The following is a 20,787-nucleotide window of genomic DNA, read 5'->3' on the forward strand; positions in this document are numbered from 1 at the left end:
GAGGCGGGCTGCGGGGTTTTGGAGCCGTCTGTTTAGTGGCGGCCTGTCCTGCGGCCAGTCACTTAGCCTCTTAAACCTCTTCCTTGGAGTCCTGGTGATCACTGTTCCTCTCGCGGGGCTCTTAAAGAACGAAAGAATCGTGGACAGCGACCAGAACAGCTGTGGCTCTGATCTCCCAGCCCTGTGTCACACCGAGGAGACAGCCACCTTCTCTGCTGCAGCCCAAGCCCCTTTCTTCCGTGGTCACGCCTGCGATACCCCGTTTTCTGTTGCTAGTTAGAACTTCCCCGGTTCCCTCACTGCCAGGCTGGGGCTCCTGCTTTTCATGTACAAAAGGGGAGGGCTCCCTAGTAAATGCTTCCTGCTTGTTCTCAGTGTTCTCAGTATGTTACTGTGAGGTTCAGATTCACTATGAGGCTCGGGTTTCATTTTGCTGTTTAATGTTTCATGAAACTCTCCAATGTTGACCATTTCTTCTTAGCCACAGAACAGCCCAGTTCGCTGCACAGTTCCCAGGGCCTCAGGATCGGGCCTGTGGAGGAATCCTGGTTTGCTCCCTCCCCAGACCACCAGCAGGAGCAGAGCGAGCTCATCCTGCAGAATAAACTCCAGGAGGAAGCCAACTACCATCTTTTTGGCAGCCGCATGGACAGGCAAACAAAACAGCAACCCAGACAAAATATGGTTTACAACAGAGAAGAGGAGAGGAGACGAAGGGTCTCCCATGACCCTTTTGCACAACCGAGACCTCATGAGACTGTTCAGATCCCCGGGGTAAAAGGCCTTGCGGCTTCCAACGCAGCCAGTCCTAGGAACACAGTACACCAAGCCGTGGGACTGGCCAGCCAGCCCCAAGCACCCCCCTGGAATAATGGACCATATAATCCATATGACCTTAGAACAGGTTCATTGGGTGCGGGAACAGCAGGTCCCAGATTTTGGTATGGGCCAAATGCAAGCCATACGCCAGGCCTGCATAAAACTCCAGTGCCTGAGACCAACCTACTGGAAAACACACCCACCATTCCATTCATCTCCCGGACATCAAGAGGTAAGCAGGCCTTTTAGTCTAATCTTGTCTTTTTTTTTTTTTCGTTTTTTCAATTTTTCTGAAAATAAAACAGCCGTTAGCTCTGCTGTAGGCTATAAGGTAACAGAGGGCAAGTTATTCAGAGTCTTCAGCTGCCAGATGCAACTTGCGCCACGGCATGCTCTCCATCCGACCATGTGGCCGGGTGTTTCAGTGAGGGTAGGGTTCCGAGCAGCTGCCTGCATGCGTTGGTTTATAGGGTTTGTGGCTGGTAGGCATCTTCTACTCTAACCTGAATCACCGTGGTCCCACTATACCCAATCTCTGATGCAAGCGAAGGTATCTGCTTGTATTCTTTTACTTGCTTGCTGTTTTCTGAAGGTAAGAAATAAGTCTTGGATATTTTTATTTCCAATTTCATGTAGGTCAAAGGCTACCGTTTCTGATGAGAGCCACATTGTCCCTGTATCCATTTCCAGAACTCTTCATCTTCCCAGACTGAGACTGTCGTCGGACAGGAAGTCCCTGTCCTTTCTCCTCCCAGCCCCTGGCAGCCAGCCTGCTGCTTTCTGTGTCTGAGTTCAGTTCCTGTAGGTGCCTGCTGTAACTGGGATCAGTCGTACGGGATTCATCCTTCACTGAGCACAGTGTCCTAAAGGTTCATCTGTGTTGTAGCCTGTGTCAGAATTTCCTTCCTTTTTAAGGCCAACTAATACTCCATTGTATGTATGCCCCACATGCGGTGTATCCATCTATGGATGGAACTCGAGTGGCTTCCACTTTTTGGCTATTATGAATAATGCTACATGGGGATATAAATACCTGTTTGAGGTCCTGCTTTCAGTTCTTTGGGGTATATACTCAGAAGTGGAATAGCTGGATCATGTGGTAATTCTATTTTTAATGTTTGGAGGAACCGCCACGTTGTTTCCCACAGCGGCTGCACCGTTTTGTATTCCTACTGTTAGCGCACAGGGCTCCAGTTTCTCCACATCCTTGTCAACACTTGTTTTCTGCTCTTTTATGGTCGTAGCCATCCTAATGGGTGTGAGGTGGTTCAGCCACATTTAAAAAAGAAAATTTTAGCCCGGCTGGGCGTGGCTCAGCAGTTGAGCGTCAACCTGGGATCCAGGCGATCGGGGTTCGATTCCCGGTCAGGGCACATGCCCGGGTTGTGGGCTCAACCAATGACTCTCTCATCGTTGATGCTTCTATCTCTCTCCCTCCCTCTCCTTTCCTTTCTCTGAAATCAATAAAGATATATTTAAAAAAAAGAAAACTTTACAGGCCGGCATAGAATAAACAGTTTAACTTAAACATTTGGAGTAAAGCCCTGCCCCTTTGTGGTGTTGCAGTTTTCATCTTACTTTCAATTTAGATGCACTTACCTGTGTGCTTCTCTCTATTCAGGTGAGACTGCACAATATTCCATATACAACAGTGCTGGGGTTCAGATTGGAGACAGTAATCATATGGAGGTTGGTGGAATGAGTTTGCCGTTTCCAGACTACACATACATGAACTGGAAAGAGCCAGCTTCTGCGTACCAAGATATCTTTGGTAAGATGCCCTTTAAGGGCCCATTGTCTAGCAACTTTGAGCTTTCTTTCTTGTTGAGAGGGATGTAGTGGAATCCTAAAATTTCTCTGATGATTCTCCCTGAAAGTTGTCACCTGTTTCCTCTGGAAAATATCTGTGTAATTTCCATATAATTTCTTTGTAATTTATTTCTGTTTAATATGGGGAAAATTACAGTATCTTAATTCATGGATTGTTGTGAAAATTAAGTGAGTCAGTATGTATAAAGAGCTTAGACCACTGCCTGGAACATAGTAAGATCTACAAAAGTGATAAATTATCATCATTGTTATCATTAATATTACTACCCAGCCCTAGGACAGAGAGCTCTCTCAGGTCCTCATCAAAAGGAATTGTGTAAACTATAGGAGACTGCGCTGAACATCACCTCTGTAATGAAAATGATGACTTTCTCTTATAGGTTCCACTATGTGAGCTAATAACATTAATCCCAAAACACTACCTGGGGAAAGCAGTCCTGAGGCCAGAACAATGTGATTTAAGAACCCAGCTTTCTGATTAACCCTAGTATTGGCAATTTTTGTCCTTAAGATCTAGTTAATAAACATTTTAGGCTTCACTGGCCTTGAGGTCTCTGTTGCAAACTACTCAACTCACATTGTAGTGCAGTAGCAGCCACAGACAATATGTACACGGATGGCTGTGTTCCAGTAAAACCTTGTTTACAGAAACAGGCTGCTGCCAGCGTTGGTCCACAGGCCTTAGTCTGCCAATCCCTGGTCTAGCCCACTTGAAGGATAGTTTTTAAAATACCTAGAGCAAAGGTTCCTAAATTTGAGGGAGATAAGGGTATCTTTGAGAATCTGATGAAACCCAGGGTTCCCTCTCACAGAGGGGTATGACAGCATTTGTCAAATATCTTGGGAGGTTTGGGACTGCCGACGTCTAGTGGTGATGATAACAGCTGCACTATAGGGAGCTGAGGAAAGAATGGGAGTTCAGCCCGGCCAGCGTGGCTTAGTGGTTAAGCATTGACCTAGGATCCAGGAGATCCCAGTTCGATTCCCGGTCAGGGCACAAGCCCAGGTTGCAGGCTTGATCCCCAGTAGGGGGCGTGCAGGAGGCAGCCAATCAATGACTCTCTCATCATTGATGTTTCTCTCTCTCTTCCCCTCCCCCTCTCTCTCTGAAATCAATGAAAACATATGTAAAAAAGGGGGGGTTAAGGGGTAAACATTGGATGTCCTTTTCTGTATATTCAGCTTACTGAGCTAGAATGAGCGTCAAGGAGTAGGCTGGTTTGTGGTGGTGATTTTTTACTTCTGTTTCCTTTTATCATTTTTGTGAAGGCCTAAGGGGCAGGAACCAGTAGATGGAGAGAGGTTATGGCTCTAGGAGAGAGAGGACAGCAGTTGGGCAGGGGAGGGGTGAGTCCAGAAATAGACCTTGAAGGGTATCCGTGCCTCATTCCTTAAAAGATGGGAAGGCATTGCCGTTTAACAGGTAGGCTCACACTCGGTCTCAGTTCCCTTGGCTGAGTAAGAGGAAAGCAAACTGTTGGGCGAAGGGGATGAGGAGTTGAGTGGCCTTAACTCTGGCCGTATGTAAGTGAAAAATGCCCCAAAGGAAAAAAAAATGGTGTTTTCCCTCTTTACATCAGGAAGGTCTAGTACAAGTAGGGCCGCTGGCTAAGGTTGTCTAAAACAGCTGAATAGGCAAGGGTTTTAATTCCAAAGCCCTCAGCTGTGGCTCAGAGATGCATTTGCTAGGAGGGAGTGTCCCCTATTCTAATTCACAGAAACTCCCCATGGGCTAGCAGACATGTAAAGTATCACCCACTGAGTCGACAGCTATATAATTAAGAACTTCCCTTTCCGCTGCACTGCAGGTACTCCTCACTTCATGCAGGGTTTGAAGCTAGAATGTTCAAATGGGTTGCAGCTTGATGCCTTCTCCTGTCTTCTTTTTGGCAGATAATACCACTAGTTTGACTGATGAACACCTGGACCCAGTCAGAGAAAATCTGGGAAGGACCTGGAAAAGCTGTGCCCGTAAAATGGGCTTCACCGAATCTCAGATTGATGAAATTGACCATGACTATGAGCGAGATGGATTAAAAGAGAAAGTTTACCAGATGCTCCAGAAGTGGCTGATGAGGGAAGGCAGTAAGAGGGCCACAGTGGGAAAGCTGGCCCGTGCGCTGTACCAGTGCTCACGCATAGACCTGCTGAACTGTTTGGTGGCGCATATCAGCCAGAACTAACTAGAAGGAGCTTCGGCAGCATGAAGTCATCTCACTTAGTGAGTGGTCCACTGAACTTGTGCTGCCTCAGACCATCCACAATTCTTTCCTCACTGATGTGGGTTCTGTGTCTACATAAAAATCATTTCCTGCATTCCATAGCTGGACAGTGGGAAAGAGGCTGTAGCAACCCACTAAACTGGAAGACCGATTAATGGCCTCCATAAGAAAAGAAGCCTGATTGGGTTTTGAAAGGGAGAAAACAGAGATTTGAGAGAGATTGTTTTCTTTCACTTTATCCCATAACCCCCAGTTATGCTGCTCATTCAGTTTCCTAGAATTTTGTTTGAGCAAGAGAAAAAAATTCAGAGAATGAACTAAGTCAACTTTCTTATTTTGTGCTCTTTCCTCTACATAGGCTCCTGTTATAACCAAAGCACAGAAAAATTCTAAGCTCTTCCAACAGGGTTTCTTGGTATCACAGCCACAGTTCATTTCAGAGTGACAGGATCTGCTAACTTCAGTGTCACATGCTGTGTCACTCACTACAGGCTTCAAGAACTGCATGGAACCTTCACTCCATAAATTAACTGAAGGGATTTTAAGGTGTACTAAGAAGGGAAAGAATAGAAAACAAAAACACCACAATTTCACAGACAGTTGTTGCAAGAAATTGCTACTAAATGTGACTACAAAAATTCTTAAGTTTTTAATTTTTTTCCTAGTAACCTGGCACTTTAGGCACTTTCCAAACCTGTGTGCCCTGAAGGGGGAGCAGGTGTGCAGGGGTCTTGTCTTCACCTTGGTTGTGACTGGAGCCTCTGGGCCGATCACTGTTGAACAGTTCCCCCTGGGAGGTGTAGAGACATTGTCATTTTTTCCTGTAAGCTAGAACATAGAAAGGACAGCTTCAGAGCCTGGTGGTTGTGGCTCTAGCTCTCAGCCCTTCAAAGCCCACGTGAAACTCAGGAATGAATGAAGAAACTAGAGGACGGAAGGCAGCCGGGCCGTCTCATAGCACTGCCAGCACTTTGCTTAACAGAGAGGGTGTGCCTTTGTGCTTAGCCCCTGGAGGGAAGGAGAGGACGGTGCAGTGTGGTCAGTCCGGCTGTCAGGACAGATTCTAGTGTCTGGTGGGCTAATAACAGTATTAGTGGTTCTGATTGTAAATCTCCGTCCCCAGCACAAACGCGCATGGGTGCGCGCGCACACACACAATCCAGCCCCAGCACACGCGTGTGCACCCCACGCCCCCCGCGAAGTGGGGCTGTAAAACAGGATTTCTCCATCTCAGCACTACTGGCTTCTGGGGCTGGATAATTCTTTGTTGTAGGGGACTGTGCTGTGCGTTGTAGGATGTTTGGAAACAATTCTGCCCTCTACTCACTAGACGCCAATAGCCCTGTTCTCCCCCTCCTCCCATCCCCAGTTGTGACACAGATGTCTCTAGACAGTGCCAGATGTTCCCTGGAAGGGCAAAATCGCCCCCATTGAGAAGATCCTGTTATAAAGTTATGAACCTGTTTTCTTATCACACATACGTAGGCTCACTACTTCACTGCCATACAGCATTGATCACAAACACCAAAAGGAAACGAGTGGGGCAGGTCCCAGGCTTTGCTAGTGGGCTGGGTGAGGTCTTTTCTAAATGTATCCCTTGTACCTCTGTCTTAACGGTATGATGTTCTAAAATCTTCAGCTTCGATAGAGATCAAATGATCAATGATAAGAAGCAAAAATGGACAGTGTTTTTAATTGACTTTCTAAAAATAAAATTTTGTACCTTAAATATAAGCCATTGAAATGATGTGTGCTTGTATAAACGAGAGTTTAGGGTTCTCACTGGGACTTTACCCATGGAGGTTGGCGGCTCCGATGCATAACCATCCTCTCACTGCCTGCTGTTGGCAGGAGAGAGGAGGCTGGTGGGAAAAGGAGGAGATGCTTCTGGACAGAGCATTTTGAATCAGGATGGGAGCTTGCTGCCCTGAGAGCCTGCAGCACTGCCATCCTTGAGACACGGCTCGGGCCGTTCCTTCCGTCCACACGCTAAACCTGGGCTGAAAGGTCAAATTGCACTGGAGGAGTTTCAGTGCAAGGCCCAAGCACCACAAAAACCACGAGTCTTCAGCAGAAACCAACGAAGTGAGGTGACTACAAAATGAGAAAGAAGAGTATCCCTACTTGGTTCCAAACAGAAATTTAGGGCCTAAGGTTACCGCTGGCAAATAGGAACCCCTTCCCGTTCAGGCTTGCTTGGTGGATTGCCCACTTATTGCTATCGTCATAATGTTTGCTTTGGGTCCAGAATGTGAAGTTAGTTCTTTAAAAATACAAAAAGTTTGCCCTGGCCAGTGTGGCTCCGTTGGTTGGGCACCATCCCTTGCACCAGAAGGTTGCGGATTTGATTCCTGGTCAGGGCACATGCCCCGCTTGCGGGCTCCGTCCCCAGTGGGGAGCATGCAGGAGGCAGCCTGTCGATGTTTCACTCTCACACTGATGTTTCTTTCTACTCCCTTCCTCTCTCTGTTATAGATCATTAAAAATATTTTTTAAAGTAAAAAATGAAAGTAGTTTCTTACAAAATGTTTTAAATAGTATTTTCCCAAACATTTTAATATTATCTATAGCTAACAGTTTTTCTAATTATACTAATATAAATAAAAATAGGTGTTTCTTCTGGTCACAAAAATCATTGAAGGGCTATGCTGCTGCACTGAATTATCATGTGTAATCCACGTGCATGGTTCTGAAATCAAGCAGACTTAACCCCCCTCTGCCACTGTTCAGCTGTGTGCCTAAGGCCTGCTTCCTCACCTCTCTCAGCCTGTTTCCTCACCTATAGAGAGGGCAAAGTACGTAAGATTGGTGAGAAGACTAAGAGAAGATAATGCATCATAAGGTGCCTGGCACAAAAGTAGTAATTTTTTAAACTACATACTCAAGTGTATACTTTAAATTGTGACACCAATAACCTAAAGCCTCACCGTGCTACCGCTTTGCTTACCAGTAGGATAATATGTTAAAATTGTAGATAATTATTTTTAATCATCATCTCTGACAAGAAACCCCAATCAACATTTCAGGAAAAGATAAGGAAATGTCCCACCAAAGATTTGTGAAATTCAAATGACAGTAGTCAGCTGAAATACAAATCTTTCTATTCAGGAAATTTGATTTTTGTTGAAAGAATATAAATATTTTTGCATTGCCATATTAGGTCAAGCCTGCCTTTACTGCTCAAGAAATCCCAATGGACCAGTGAGAACCCTGCAGGTAACAGGACTTCTCATGGCTGCAACACTTAGCAGCACTGTGGGTCTCAGAGGAGAAGCCATGTAACATGCAAGGAAGCTGCAGTCATCTTGAAAAACTCAAGCCAAGACTAACCAGCCACAGATCTGCCAGCCATTTCCAGTTAAGGCGAAATGGTCGTCAGAATTAAAGGGATGTTGCTTTTCTCCACCGAATCTCCAAGTCCAGATGCTTATAGCCTTTATAAAGCTTGAATCATATGGTCTTGAAGAGTTTAATGTGGTGAAGTACACATAACAAGTTTACCATCTTAACACATTGCGTACCGCACAGAAATCTCTAAGACATATGCCAGGGACCGCACGTTTTTGGGCAAACTGCACATTATTTAAATCATCATAACTACAGATCATAATGCACTTTAGGTGTTGTTTTTCAATAATTATAACATTTTTATTTACAAAAACAAAGTTCCTAGTACTTTTTTAATGTATGGTACTGTGTAAAACATTTTCCTCGATGAAGAGGGACCAAACAAAATTTACATAAGTATCTAGATTCGCTCCTTTTTCCATGGGCGGCACAAACTCTGCAGGCTCTCGTAGGAAATTTTTTCTTTCCACTCGCTGGAATACACATAGGTTCATGCTGCTTCATATCACCTGACAATCTTTTTGGTGGATCTTTACGAGGTGCTCTCCTTGCACCCCCAGGGGAAGGGCTGGACAGATTTGTCTCTGGTTCCAGACAGCCTTCGTTATTGTCATCCAGTCTCTCACCACTGATAGCAGAAACTGTTTATACTTCATTTTTGCTTGTGGATTGAAGACATTGTACACTCTAAATGAATTGAAAAGTCCACAGTTTGTAAGGTACAGCACTACTTTTTTTGTCCATTTCATCATTTTCCTTAGAACTACACGAAAGGAAGTGAGCTGCACGGTCAACGCCTTTCATGTGGGCATTGTATTCCTTGATGCAGGTAGGGTTTACCATATTCTCTCCCGTTTTTCTATTTTTTTTCCTGTTGTCAAGACAGAAGTGTCATGGATCGCTGATATCATCCGGACAACCCGCTTGTCTTTCCATGCTAGGAGAAGAATATCGCCTTTTCTGGAAAATATTATGTCACCTTTCTTCATTCTTGATGTTTTCATTTTCAAATTTGGCGGTAAACCTCTACTCTCCCTAATAGTCCCACAGACTCTAGTTTTGTTCTGTAGCAGCAATTCAGCAGTAGATGTAGCATTGCAATAATTATCCTGCTAAATATGGTGCCATATGCCAAGATAGGGTACAAGGACTGAAAGGACAGTTTCTTGCAATTCTTTCCTTCAGCAGTGTATATCTCCATATTGCAGATATAGCCGGTGTCACTCTTGCACACCATCTGAACAAGTAAACCATATTTTGTTAATTCCACTGGGTTGTACGTGCAAAATTTTAAACGTCCTCTCCATGGAATCATTCCCTAGTCCAAAGACAACTGTTGCTTTGGTTTGTATATTGTTCGAAATTTATGCAGGAAATAATCCAGCACAGGTTGGATCTTGGAAAGTCTCCCCGAGCGACTGTCCATTTTGGCGTTATCACTGAAATGCCAGAATGCCCATATTTGCTCAAATCTATGGCGACTCATTGTCTGTGGAAATATAGGGGTACATATCAAAGGATCTGTTGAACAATAGTCTTTCAAGCTATCTTTTCTTGTTTGACCCATCAGAATAATTAGGCCAAGGAATTTTTTGATGGATTTCTGTGTAACCGGAGACCACTTTTGTGTTCTAGATGGTGTTTTGTGTTTCATTGCGGTTTGATCTTGATAGTTGGACAGCTCTTTGCACAACATCTCAATTCATCACCAAAAAAGAGATTGGTCACAGAGGGTACAGAGTCACACTGAGATGGAAATGTAGTGACCCCAGCATGACCTTCAAACATTTGTAAGCATGGTGGTGTGTCAATTTCAGACCAACAATTATCAGAAGCTTTGTCAGTGTTGGAATCACTTGAAAGCACCAACACCTTGTGCTTCCTTACAGGTCTAACAATTTCACTGTCAGTAGGGTCAGTAGAATCGGCTCCGGAATCGTCAAAACAGTCATCCACATCTTCGATCTCACTAGGAATATCTGATAAATTATTGTTAAATACTTCCGGAAGTGTATCAGTTTTGTTGGTTTCCTTCCTTTTTCTGAGAGAGGGCATTTCTAAAAGCGCCAGGAACTTGAAGACGAAGACTATTCGAATGACCAAAATACAGTGTAACTGCAATGCTTTATGGGTTTGTGCAATTATATAGTTTTTCGCAGATTGACCTGCACAGTTTCCACCAATGAGAGCGCTTCATTCGACGTGGACAAGACACCGTGTGGACATCTAAGGTCCATAACACATGGCGCGTGAAACACGAGAAGACTCATGAGCGGTAGGGAGTGTTACCCATTTTCAGGTGCACAGCCCAGTTAAGTGCCTTCACACTGTGCTCCCATCACCACCCTCTCCAAAGCCTTTCATCTTGTGAGACTGAAAGTCTGTCCCCATTAAACACAAACTCCTCACCCCCGCCCGCAGTCCCTGACAACCACCATTCTCCCCATGAAGGCGCCTCCGCTGGGACCTCAGAAGTGGCGCCATCCAGGATTTGTCCTGTGACTGGCTTGTCCCGCGCAGCACCCGTGAGGCCGCAGGTGCCGGGCTGGCCCTCCTCAGGCAGGCAGGGCTCCACTGAGCGTGCACCGTGGGCAGTCCGCTGCTGTCACTTTTCCGCGATTGTGAAGTTTGCGGCGGTGACCTGCGTCCCACCCCCTGGGCGCCAGCAGAGGGGCCGCGGGACCCGCACGCCCTGTAATCCCGCACCGACCGCTCCCCCGTCAGGTCCCCCCAGCGCCGGCGCTCCAGGCCTGCGCATCCTCGCCCACGCGTCAATTCAAGCGTGTTTTTAAAGTAACAGCCATTCTCACGCCTGTGAGGTGGTTTGAAGAACAAAAAGGTTTCAATCCTATCATCTCGGGAAGCAAACGCACCTCACCCGCCTTCGCAGCCGCGCCGCCCGCCCCCCGCGCCGCACGCACGCCTCCCCGCGAGCCCGCACCCCGCGCCGCCCGCACGCCCCCCGCGAGCCCGCACCCCGCGCCCGCACGCCCGCCTCCCTACCCGCCTTCCCGCGCCGCCTGCCGCGCGCCCGCCCGCACGCCCCCCGCGAGCCCGCACCGCGCGCCCGCACGCCCGCCTCCCCGCCAGGCGCGGGACGAGCAGACTCGGCGGGGTGCGCCCTGCGCAGCTAGAGCTGGCACCCCAGTGACGACGATCTGGGCCCCGGAGCCGTGGGACCGCAAGCCGCGTTCTTCAGGGGTCAGCGAGCACTCGGCGAGCCGCGGGACGGGGTCGCGGGGACCCCGCGTCCGGCAGAGCGCGGCGGCCGCTGGGGGACTCGGCGGACGGCCGGGCGCATGCGCGGACCCGGAGGCCTGCGGACTCGGCGCATGCGCGTGCGCGGCGCTGGCGACGCGAGACCATGGCGGCGCTGGGCGGCTGCGGGGCGCCCCGGCTGCGGCTCCTCCTCTCGGCTCTGAAGTCGCGGCCCCACGTTCCCCTGGCCCGGCCGGCGGCCGCATTCGGGTAATGGCGCCCACGCCCCTGCGGGAGCTCGCGTGCCGCGTCCGCGCGCCCGGGTGGGGGCGGGGCGGGGCGGGGAGGAAGCGGCGGGGCGCGTGCGGGCCGCCGGCCGGCCCGGGGCTCGGGGCTCGGGGCCGCGGTGCAGCTGCCTCCGCCCCGACCTGCCCCGGAGCCCGGGGGTCGCCGCCGGGGAGCCAGCCCCTTCGCGGTGCGGACCGGAGGGACCCGGGCGCGCGGCAGCCGAGGCCGACCCCTGTTGGGGCCCCGGCCCCCGCGAGGCCCCCGGGCCCCGGCCCCCCGCAAGGCCCCCGGCCCCCGCGAGGCCCCCCGTTTCCTGGGTCAGGGCCACCCTGCGGCCGCCTGCGACCCGTTAGCCCCGAGGCCTTTGGCTGCTGTCCGGCGAGAATCCAGGCTCCCGGAGGCCTGATGCCGGGCTGGGGAGATGCCCAGGGATCTCTTTTCTCTCTGTGCCCCCCACACACACTTTTTGAGAGGAAACAACAACAAAAGTCGATTAATCTCTGACCGACTGTCTTAAAAATGGGCGCCCAGGTCCCGAGAGGCACTGGCGCGAGCGCCCACGGCCGGGCAGGGGCTCGGCCCTGCGCCCCGACCTGCCCGCGCTCTCCCTGCGCGTGCGCGGCGAGCCTGCTGGGCAAGTCCCGCCCGTGACCGGGGGAAAGTCGTGGGGGAGGTACCCTGCGTTAGAACTGCGCTCCAAGGTGGAAACTTCTCATTTGAAAGGAGAAAGGAGGCTGGCCAGCTTCACATTTTTATATTGTGATCGACTAGGAGTCTCGTATTTGATTCAGGTTCTTTTTTATTATTTTAGATCTTTTAGAAGATTTTCAGGACTGTTTTGGTGCAAATGGCAAAAAATGTCAATGTCCACAGCAGTGTAAATCAACACTGGACAATAGCGATTTATCCAGCTCTCGTTCGCAGAATGGGATTGAAATGAAGTTACTGTGATTTTACCAATATCAGAGTTGTGGTAGGTTATTTAATGGTTGCAGGAAGGCTGATTCATTAGCACTGCAAATCATTCTTACTAAAATGTCTCTGAAAAACAGGTTTCTCTGGAACTTGAACTGCCATTTTATAAGTGTGGTTGCAAATTGATGTGACATGCAGTCAGGGAAAACAAGCGGTGGTATTGGTTACTCCTGGGACAAGCTGCAGCCCAGTTTAAGCCAGTGCCTGGCCTACAGTTGAGTTGTGTTCCAAAACCTTGTTTGTAAGTCTGTTATTGGGAACACTGACTTTTATTTCGTAATCTATAAAGTGGTTTGTACCAGGATCAGGTAAAAAAAACCCTTTCTACCTAGAATTGTGTTACGTACAATCACGATATTAGTAATTTATAGAATCTAACTACCTGCCTGATATAAAATTTTTTTCGAGTTCATCCTCAGGATGTTCTGTGGGAGAATCAGAGATTCTCCTTCCCTTGGCACCTTCTTTCTGACCCTCAGGGTGAGTGTGGCCCCAGTGCCCGAGCCCTGTTGGGAACCCACGAGGTTACAGAAAAAGCGAGGCCTCTGGTGTTCAGATGGCTTCATTGGCACTTCCTAGCTGCTTAATGTGAGCAGGTTATTTAACCTCTCTGAGCTGCATGCCTTGCAGAATTGTTCTGAGGATTCGAGAAAGTGAATGTAAAAGGTCTGGAACATAAGAATTAAGTAACTAGTAGGAAAAATTAGTAATGATACATACATGAATATCTAAATAATAATACAATGTATAAAATATGTGAAAATATGTCATCAAATTTCATGTAAATCCATGCCCTAACCGGTAGCTTGGTTTTTATAGCCAGTGGTTACTTTGGAAAAAATATATACAAAAGAAATGGCTAAAAATACAAGATATAGAGAATATGTAGGACTTTCAAAGTGAGGATATATCCTATTAATAGACCCCATTTTTATTTCTAAGCCAAGTGTAAAAAGTGCCAAAGGCTCAGGTGTCAGCAGTCAGGTGCTCATCTTGACTTATTAACTTCCCAGCGGGGTGACTGGGGCAAAGTCCCTAAACCTAACCCTCAGCTTCCTCCATGGTAAAATGTGGTTACATTTAATTAATGTGCATCATGTAGCGAAACAAGAGACAAGATAAGCTCTTACCAGAGTCCATTATTTAGTTTAGTAATTATACTAAATGTTAGTTTTAATCATTTGCCCCAAACTCTTACATTCTTACCTCTCCCACAGTCGACTCTTCCTCTTTGAGGGGAGTGGCTCCGCCCTCAATCAGGAACTGATTGCCATTGTATTGCTCCTCACTTCCTTGCCTTTCACAAAATTGTCCAGCCTCACAGGAAAAAAGGAGCCAAGGACAAATACAAGGTAAAAATGGGCTCTTGTAGCTGGGCATGCCTTTCTACAGGCTGTTTTTAAAAGGGAGACAGGATTTTTTCTCCTCCAAGACATCAACTCAGTACAGTAGTTCATAACCTGGGCTACCTATTAGAATCTCTTAGGGATTTAAAAAAATACAGGTACCTGGGTCCCACCCCAGAGATGTTGATTTGGTGCCGCCTGGGCATCCAGAGATTTAAGTTTGCCAGAAAAGGAAAGGAAAAAACTAAAAAATGCAGTTGTAATAATAATTAAATTTTTATTTTATTTTTTTAATATATCTTTATTGATTTCAGAGAGAGGAAAAAAGAGGGAGAAAGAGATAGAAACATAAATGATGAGAGAGTCATTGATTGAGCCCGCAACCAGGACATGTACCCTGACGGGGAATCAAACCCTGATCGCCTGGATCCCAGGTCGACGCTCAACCGCTGAGCCACGCCCAGCCCAGCATAATTAAATTTTTAAAAAATATATCTTTATTGATTTCAGAGAGGAAGAGAGGGGGGGGGAGAGAGACTCCTGCACACCCGCTACCAGGGATCGAGCCCTCAACTTGGGCATGTGTCCTGACCAGGAATCAAACCGCAGTCTCCTAGGTCCCAGGCAGATGCTCAGCCGCTGAGCCACGCTGGCCAGGCATAATTAAAATTTATTAGGCATTTAAAAAATGTTTTGCCAGATGATTCAGATCTAAGTTTGAGCTCCACTGACATAGTGGGAGACAGGAAGTGCTCTGATAGAAAGGAGCTAAGTGGGCAGCTGTGTGGATGTTGGTGAAGACATGGGGGATTCATGTCTGCCACCTGCAGCCCCAGGGTCTCCTGTATCCTACTGTTCTGTCATAATACTTGGCAAACTGCATAGTACCTGCTGGTTGCAGGTTTCATCATCTGTCTTCCCTGCCAGCCTCCAAGCCACATGGAGTGCCCAGGCAAAGCAGGTGTTCACGAAATGAATGGATGAGTGAGTGAATGAGTAGTACAGCAGGGTGTGCCGTTCAGAGAGCACACGCCCGGTTCTGCCCCAGTTATGGAATGGGGTTCTCCCAGCCTTGTCCTCGGCAGGGGTGGTTTTACTCTCCTGGGGCAGCTCTGATGAGCACGCCTGCTTAGGAACGCAGGGTTAGAGACGCGGTTGTTAGGGGAGATAGTAGAGAAAGACAAAACGACTGCCCGAGGAAAGGGGTTTTTTTGTTCTTTAAATTTTCTCAAGTTTCTATCTTTTTCCTGCCTGAGAGTTTGGGAAACTTGGTATCTTGAGTATAGTTCAAGTAATAAGCACATGTCAGGGCCCTGCAAGGCCTGGTCTCTGCAGCACTCTTTCCTTCGGTGTGACTGCCCGCCACCTAGGCCCCTTGGCAAGCTGGAGAGAAACGGACTTAAGCCCCTCAGTAACGATTATTTTTTAAAATAAAACAGTTTTTCTTATGTTTGAAATTGATTTGCATTTAATTTACTTTTGTTCATAGGCAGTCCTCTGTCGTGTTTCCGCAGATGAGATTGGTGACAATAGAGGTGCCTCTGCTGGGATCACATAGAGGATGCTGATGACAGGGCACTAGGCCATTCCTTTCCCCTGAGCTGCAGACCCCGCCACTGCTCAGCCGCCCATGTGCTCCCTCTTTCCCCACACTCCTGCCAGGCTGAGCTCTGCCCGTCCCCATGTGTGTCCTTGCTCTTGTGCCTGCGGCCACACTCCCTCCGCTGTTAGAATCACCCGTCCGCCATATTCTTGGAAGTTCATCTCAGATGCTGCTGTCTCGTTCTTCAACAAATAACCTCTGCCCAGCCCTGCTGTGATCTCTGTCTCCTCTAAAGCTGCCTTCAGAGCCTCTGCCCTGGTAGTCTCAGACGTCACGTGCCAAAGTGCCCCATTGTAGACTACCTGGCTTTATTTCTGTATTATTAGCAACCAAAAGAATATGGGGTAGGGATAATAATGACAGGAAAATTTGGAGTGGGGAATCAAAACAGCTACAGCAAAGTACAGAGGGAAAGGAGAGGGTTTTTATTAACAGAGATGAAAGCTGAAGGGAAGGAAGCCTGTTTGAGCCCCTGCCCTAGGGCCGGCTCCCAGGTCCCTGGAGAGGCACAGACAGACAGCAACACCCGCTAGTGAAAACCACTGGCTTGGACATTGACAAAGGTGGGTGGGGGCTCTTCTGATTGAGCATAACATCTTCACTGTACAAAATTACTTTTCCAAGCAAGGAAGGGAACCCCTCAAAATTCTTTAGGGCACAGGAGTAAGAAAAGTACACGACGTGACTATAGTGAGCTATGCACAGCCAGCCATCTCTGGGGAGCTGCCGCATGCCTGTGAGGTGAACACGGGCAATGCTGATAACCTATGCCTGCAGCTCTTCCCTCAGTCCCAACCTACCCCTCCCTGAGGGTCTGCACGTGAATCTATCTTCATCTTTCCTCTAGTAGATGCTGAGGAAAGCGAATGTGTCCATAAACAAATGTTTGCTGAAGTGAACATTAGTAGAGCATTATTTGCTTTATCTTGACCCTAGAGCCGTCTTGACAGAAGTGAATTAGGAGCAGGACGTTGATAATGGGTAAGGGCAGTGTCACTGTGACACCACCCTGCCCATGGTTTTATTACTGCTCCCCCCTAATATTCTGTAGGTAATGAGCTTATGTTACGTCAGGCCTTAATACCAACCCATTCTGTCATGTTCTCCAGAAGTTGCGTGTTAAGACTTGATGTACCTTTGTTCAGTATATTTGTTCCAGCATCTGTCCTGGCATGCCATAATATCCCTTCCTAAAGTCACCCAGCCATCCGGGAAATTGGTGGGGAGGCTGCTGGAACCTGATGCAGGGGCCTTGTGTATCGCAGCCCAGGTGCCCAGAGTGTCTGGGAGAGCAGCTGAAAAGAGTAATCAGAACAGGGCACCGGGTATGGCACACGCATCAGTCAGAGCAGACCCTGGCAGTAGCTCTAGCCTAAGACCCCTCTCTGTGCCATGCATGTGCACTTAGGTTCTGCATCATGAGAGGTCTTGGGCCAAGGAGGGTTGGCAGCAGGGGGAGGGCCCTTGAGATGAGAGCTTATGGACCCAGCTAGGAATTGTACCAGTGACTTTGGTGCACAGGACAACACCCAACCAACTGAGCCACACCAGCAAGGGCAGGACCCAGCTACTTAACAAACAATATAAGTATTTCAGCATCTTAAACAGCAGTCTGGCCATACCAGTGCAGATACGCATTCCTAACTCGAGCCCTACTGCAACTGGCTAGAGAACATGAGAGATCATATGCCTGAAGGACAGCCTTGAGATCGAGGCCTTCCCTGTGGACCCCGGAGACCAGTCTCATCCTGGGGAATGCTGATGAGGCAGCTGCAGGTCAAGGTCGCTCCTCTGGACCCACTAAGTTTCTGATGATGGCCCAGGCCTGTTCTGTGGATGCTCACCCTCAGTTCCATTGTTTGGAGCCCCCACGTCAGCCTGCACACTGGTACCACTGGCTTCCAGCTCCTAGGGCATGCACCCATGGGCCTGTATGGCTGCTGATTTGAGCAAGCCTCTTGGTACTTTCGTAGAGTACGCCCTGAGTTGGTGACTTAGGATATTCAAACATGAAAACAGTTCAGATTTGCAGTCTAGTAAGGAAGATGTCCTTTTTTAGGTTTGGAAAACTGAAGCACAAATCAAAGTAGTTTAACCCTATCCTTAACCCTTGAGAAGCCTGCGGAGGGCACTGGAGCTGGCTCCTGCACTAAAGGGCAGTTTTGTGTTATTAGATCAGCACTACCAACAATAATTTTCCTTTGGGGTGGGGCTTCTCTGTTCTAGCACCTCGGTAACCTCCGCCAAAGTGGCTGTGAACGGTGTCCACCTGCATTACCTGCGGACCGGAGAGGGCGAGCACGCCGTCCTGCTGCTTCCTGGAATGCTGGGTCTGCACGGTTTTCCTGGACTGCTTTCGCATGCAGTGGGATCTACGAGGCTTTCACAAGAGTAGTGGCCAAATGCTGATTGATTGTTTTAGTGCTTTGCAGAAATACTTTTAAGTAATATTTGCTACAATCAGTGCTAGGTGATTTAGAAAGATAACTTTCTGCTGTATGTATTTTTCATTCCTTTAAATGCCTGTGTTTTCCCTGCAAGTACACTGTGTGGTTAGTTGTCTACAGTTTGGGAGGCTGACAGGTCAGGGAAAGGCTGTGGGACAAAGGTATAGAAAGATGACGGAGTGACAAACCATCCCAGGTTGCCTGGGATTCAGGGTTTTCCAGGATGGGAGACTTTTAGTGCTGAAAGATGCTTGACTGTGTTCAATTAAAATAAGAGCTAAGAACAAAACTGAGCTTAAAGGCTTTTTAAAAATCAAAATTAGATCAATGTAAATGGAGTATTGTAAAGCCAGCCGAATCTCGGTCTTATTTTCAGGATAAGTGGTTTCAATGTAGAAAGTTCAGGGGGAAGTTTTCTAGTGATCTCAGGACATCTCAGATTTGGTTTTAAGGGTCTTGGTACTGGGTTGCTTTGTTTAGTTTAATAATTCCACTTTATACTTATTTCCTTATGATTTGCTTCTTTCTCCTAAAGTTTTTCAGTTGATGGCTCCGCCTGATTGGCCCTCAGCTGATTGTGGTAACATTGTGGCTATCGAGGCACCCTTGTTTAGACAGTACTTAGTATATTTTTTTCCCTTAAGCTGTTGTAATGAAGGAGGACATTTACTCCAATGGCTGATTTGATCCAAGTTACCTATAAAAGTAATGAATAATTTGTCAGCTTAGATTTTCATTATTGCAGTATTACAATCATTATCCAGGTATAAAAATCTTCTGACAATTTAATTTTTGTTTATGTAAAGCATTAACCTGATTTAAAAATCAAACAATGAGATTCTCTCTCAAGATCCCCTATTGGGCCCACCCAGCTCCCAGTTCCCCTCTCCACAGGCAGCCAGTGTGGATGTGTTTCCTTCTCAGCTGTCGCATGCTGGTAACTGTTCTGCAAGAATTAAGTTTAGTATTCTTTGCACTGCTCTTCAGATGTACAGCTGTGTGCCAGAAAGCAGTGCTATTACTTCTGAAACTCGTCTTGAGATAGACTGTTCCCTTTCCTTCCTTCGGCCTCCAGCCCCTCCAGCACAGGGACTGTAGAGAAGCTTTGCCTTTCAGAGTGGTAGGCTGAAGCCTGAAATCCATTTATGTTCTTAGCTCGGGTTTTCTGGATGATTTACCTGAAGTGGAGAAAGGTATGTCTTGTCAGGAACAAGGATAACGTCAGGTGACCTTACACCATCTTGAAAGACATTTTCTAATACAACTAGTTTATCAAGCAAGGTGTTCAGAATCTATGGCCTGAGCTATGAGTCCTCAGAAACCAAGCAGACCTTAAAAATACAGTGCGGCCTGGCTGGGTGTGGCTCAGTGGTTGAACATTGACCTATGAACCAGGAGGTCACGGTTCAATTCCCAGTCAGGGCACATGCCTGCGTTGCAGGCTCCATCCCCAGTCGGGGACATGCAGGAGGCAGCCGGTTAATGACTCTCATCATCGATGTTTCTCTCTCTTTCTCCCTCTCTCCCTTCCTCTCTCTGAAATCAATAAAGATATATTTAATAAGTAAATAAAATACAGTACTGGTTTGGCCCTGGACACGCAACTGCCAGTCAAGTCCGCCACTGACTTTTAATAAAATAATTTGATTTGTTTCTTTCACACCCTGCCCTCCCCCATCATTTCTGTGTTTAATTTTCTGGTTTCTGGTTATAACCCCAAAAACCTTCAGGGCTATTCACATTAGCTTAGTAAAACAACGTTTGAGATTTTAGAATTCTACTGTGAGTAACGTGGGTAGATCAAATAAATCATAAGTTTGTCTACAGATATCGGAATCTCTCTCACTTGTAATCGTCATTTTTTTAAAAAAAAGAAAAGAATAACTCAGAAGCATATAATATCAACAAGTCTGTTGTGTGTAGTTTCATGATTTATGTTTTAAGCGAAGATTACACTGAAGAGGTATCAGAAGTGCAGCACCTGAGTGACAGCCGAATGAAGGGCCTCTGTCTTTCTCAAAGTAGCCCCTAGGGAGAGGTAAGAGGCAGGCCTGAGCTCCTGGGGAAAGGAAGTCAGCCTCTGGTGAACGGATCCTGTCCCGCAAGCAAGTGCCTTTGCTGAGTAGAAACTAGTTACTTTAAGATTGGAATTATTTCTTTTGTTACGGTAATTGGTTTGAAACAATGAAAGCATTCACCTGAATTAATCAAGTGGCTATTTTTAGGAAGTGGAGAGACTGATTTTGGACCTCAGATTAAAAACCTAAATAAGAAGCTCTTCACAGTGGTTGCGTGGGATCCTCGAGGTTATGGACGTTCCAGACCCCCAGATCGAGATTTCCCGGGGGACTTTTTTGAAAGGGATGCAAAAGATGCTGTTGATTTGATGAAGGTGCGTCTCTTAGGGAGGACCCCAAGGGAGGGAGGATGGCAGGGCTTGTCTTCATTTATTTTTTTTTGTTTTTATTTCTACAAGGGCAATACCATTCGATTCCTCTAGGAAATTTTAAAAGTTCAAATAGGTATAAAGAAGAAAGTAGAAATATCCCACAATCCAACTATGTAGAGACACCACTGCCAAGCCTTTGAGCCTCTGCCCTTCTGGCCAGTCTCATTACATATATAAGTAGACAGTTTTATGTTAGTGGCATTAGACTGTACCTACTGTTTTTCCAACTCACTATTTCATCGAACAGTTTGATACTCCAAAC

General features: G+C 47.2%; 2 protein-coding genes across 4 annotated transcripts in view; both read left to right on the forward strand.

Annotated features, from left to right (window-relative positions):
- The window catches only part of RIPK1 (receptor interacting serine/threonine kinase 1), a 30,963-nt gene extending 24,364 nt beyond the window's left edge, over positions 1-6,599 (forward strand). For all 3 annotated transcript variants that reach the window (XM_087820704.1, XM_087820705.1, XM_087820703.1), the window contains exons 9-11: positions 482-1,051; positions 2,441-2,590; positions 4,543-6,599. In XM_087820704.1, coding sequence (XP_087676830.1) covers positions 482-1,051; positions 2,441-2,590; positions 4,543-4,832 — 1,010 coding nt within the window. In that variant the 3' untranslated portion in view covers positions 4,833-6,599. The remainder of the gene's footprint in view (positions 1-481; positions 1,052-2,440; positions 2,591-4,542) is intronic.
- A 4,984-nt stretch (positions 6,600-11,583) lies between these two features.
- The window catches only part of BPHL (biphenyl hydrolase like), a 39,934-nt gene continuing 30,730 nt past the window's right edge, over positions 11,584-20,787 (forward strand). Inside the window, exons 1-3 of the mRNA XM_087820707.1 lie at positions 11,584-11,687; positions 17,856-17,959; positions 20,302-20,468. Coding sequence (XP_087676833.1) covers positions 11,584-11,687; positions 17,856-17,959; positions 20,302-20,468 — 375 coding nt within the window. The remainder of the gene's footprint in view (positions 11,688-17,855; positions 17,960-20,301; positions 20,469-20,787) is intronic.

The sequence above is a fragment of the Miniopterus natalensis genome, chromosome 9 (assembly GCF_054644295.1).
Source record: "Miniopterus natalensis isolate mMinNat1 chromosome 9, mMinNat1.hap1, whole genome shotgun sequence".
In the NCBI taxonomy this organism is placed as follows: domain Eukaryota; kingdom Metazoa; phylum Chordata; class Mammalia; order Chiroptera; family Miniopteridae; genus Miniopterus; species Miniopterus natalensis.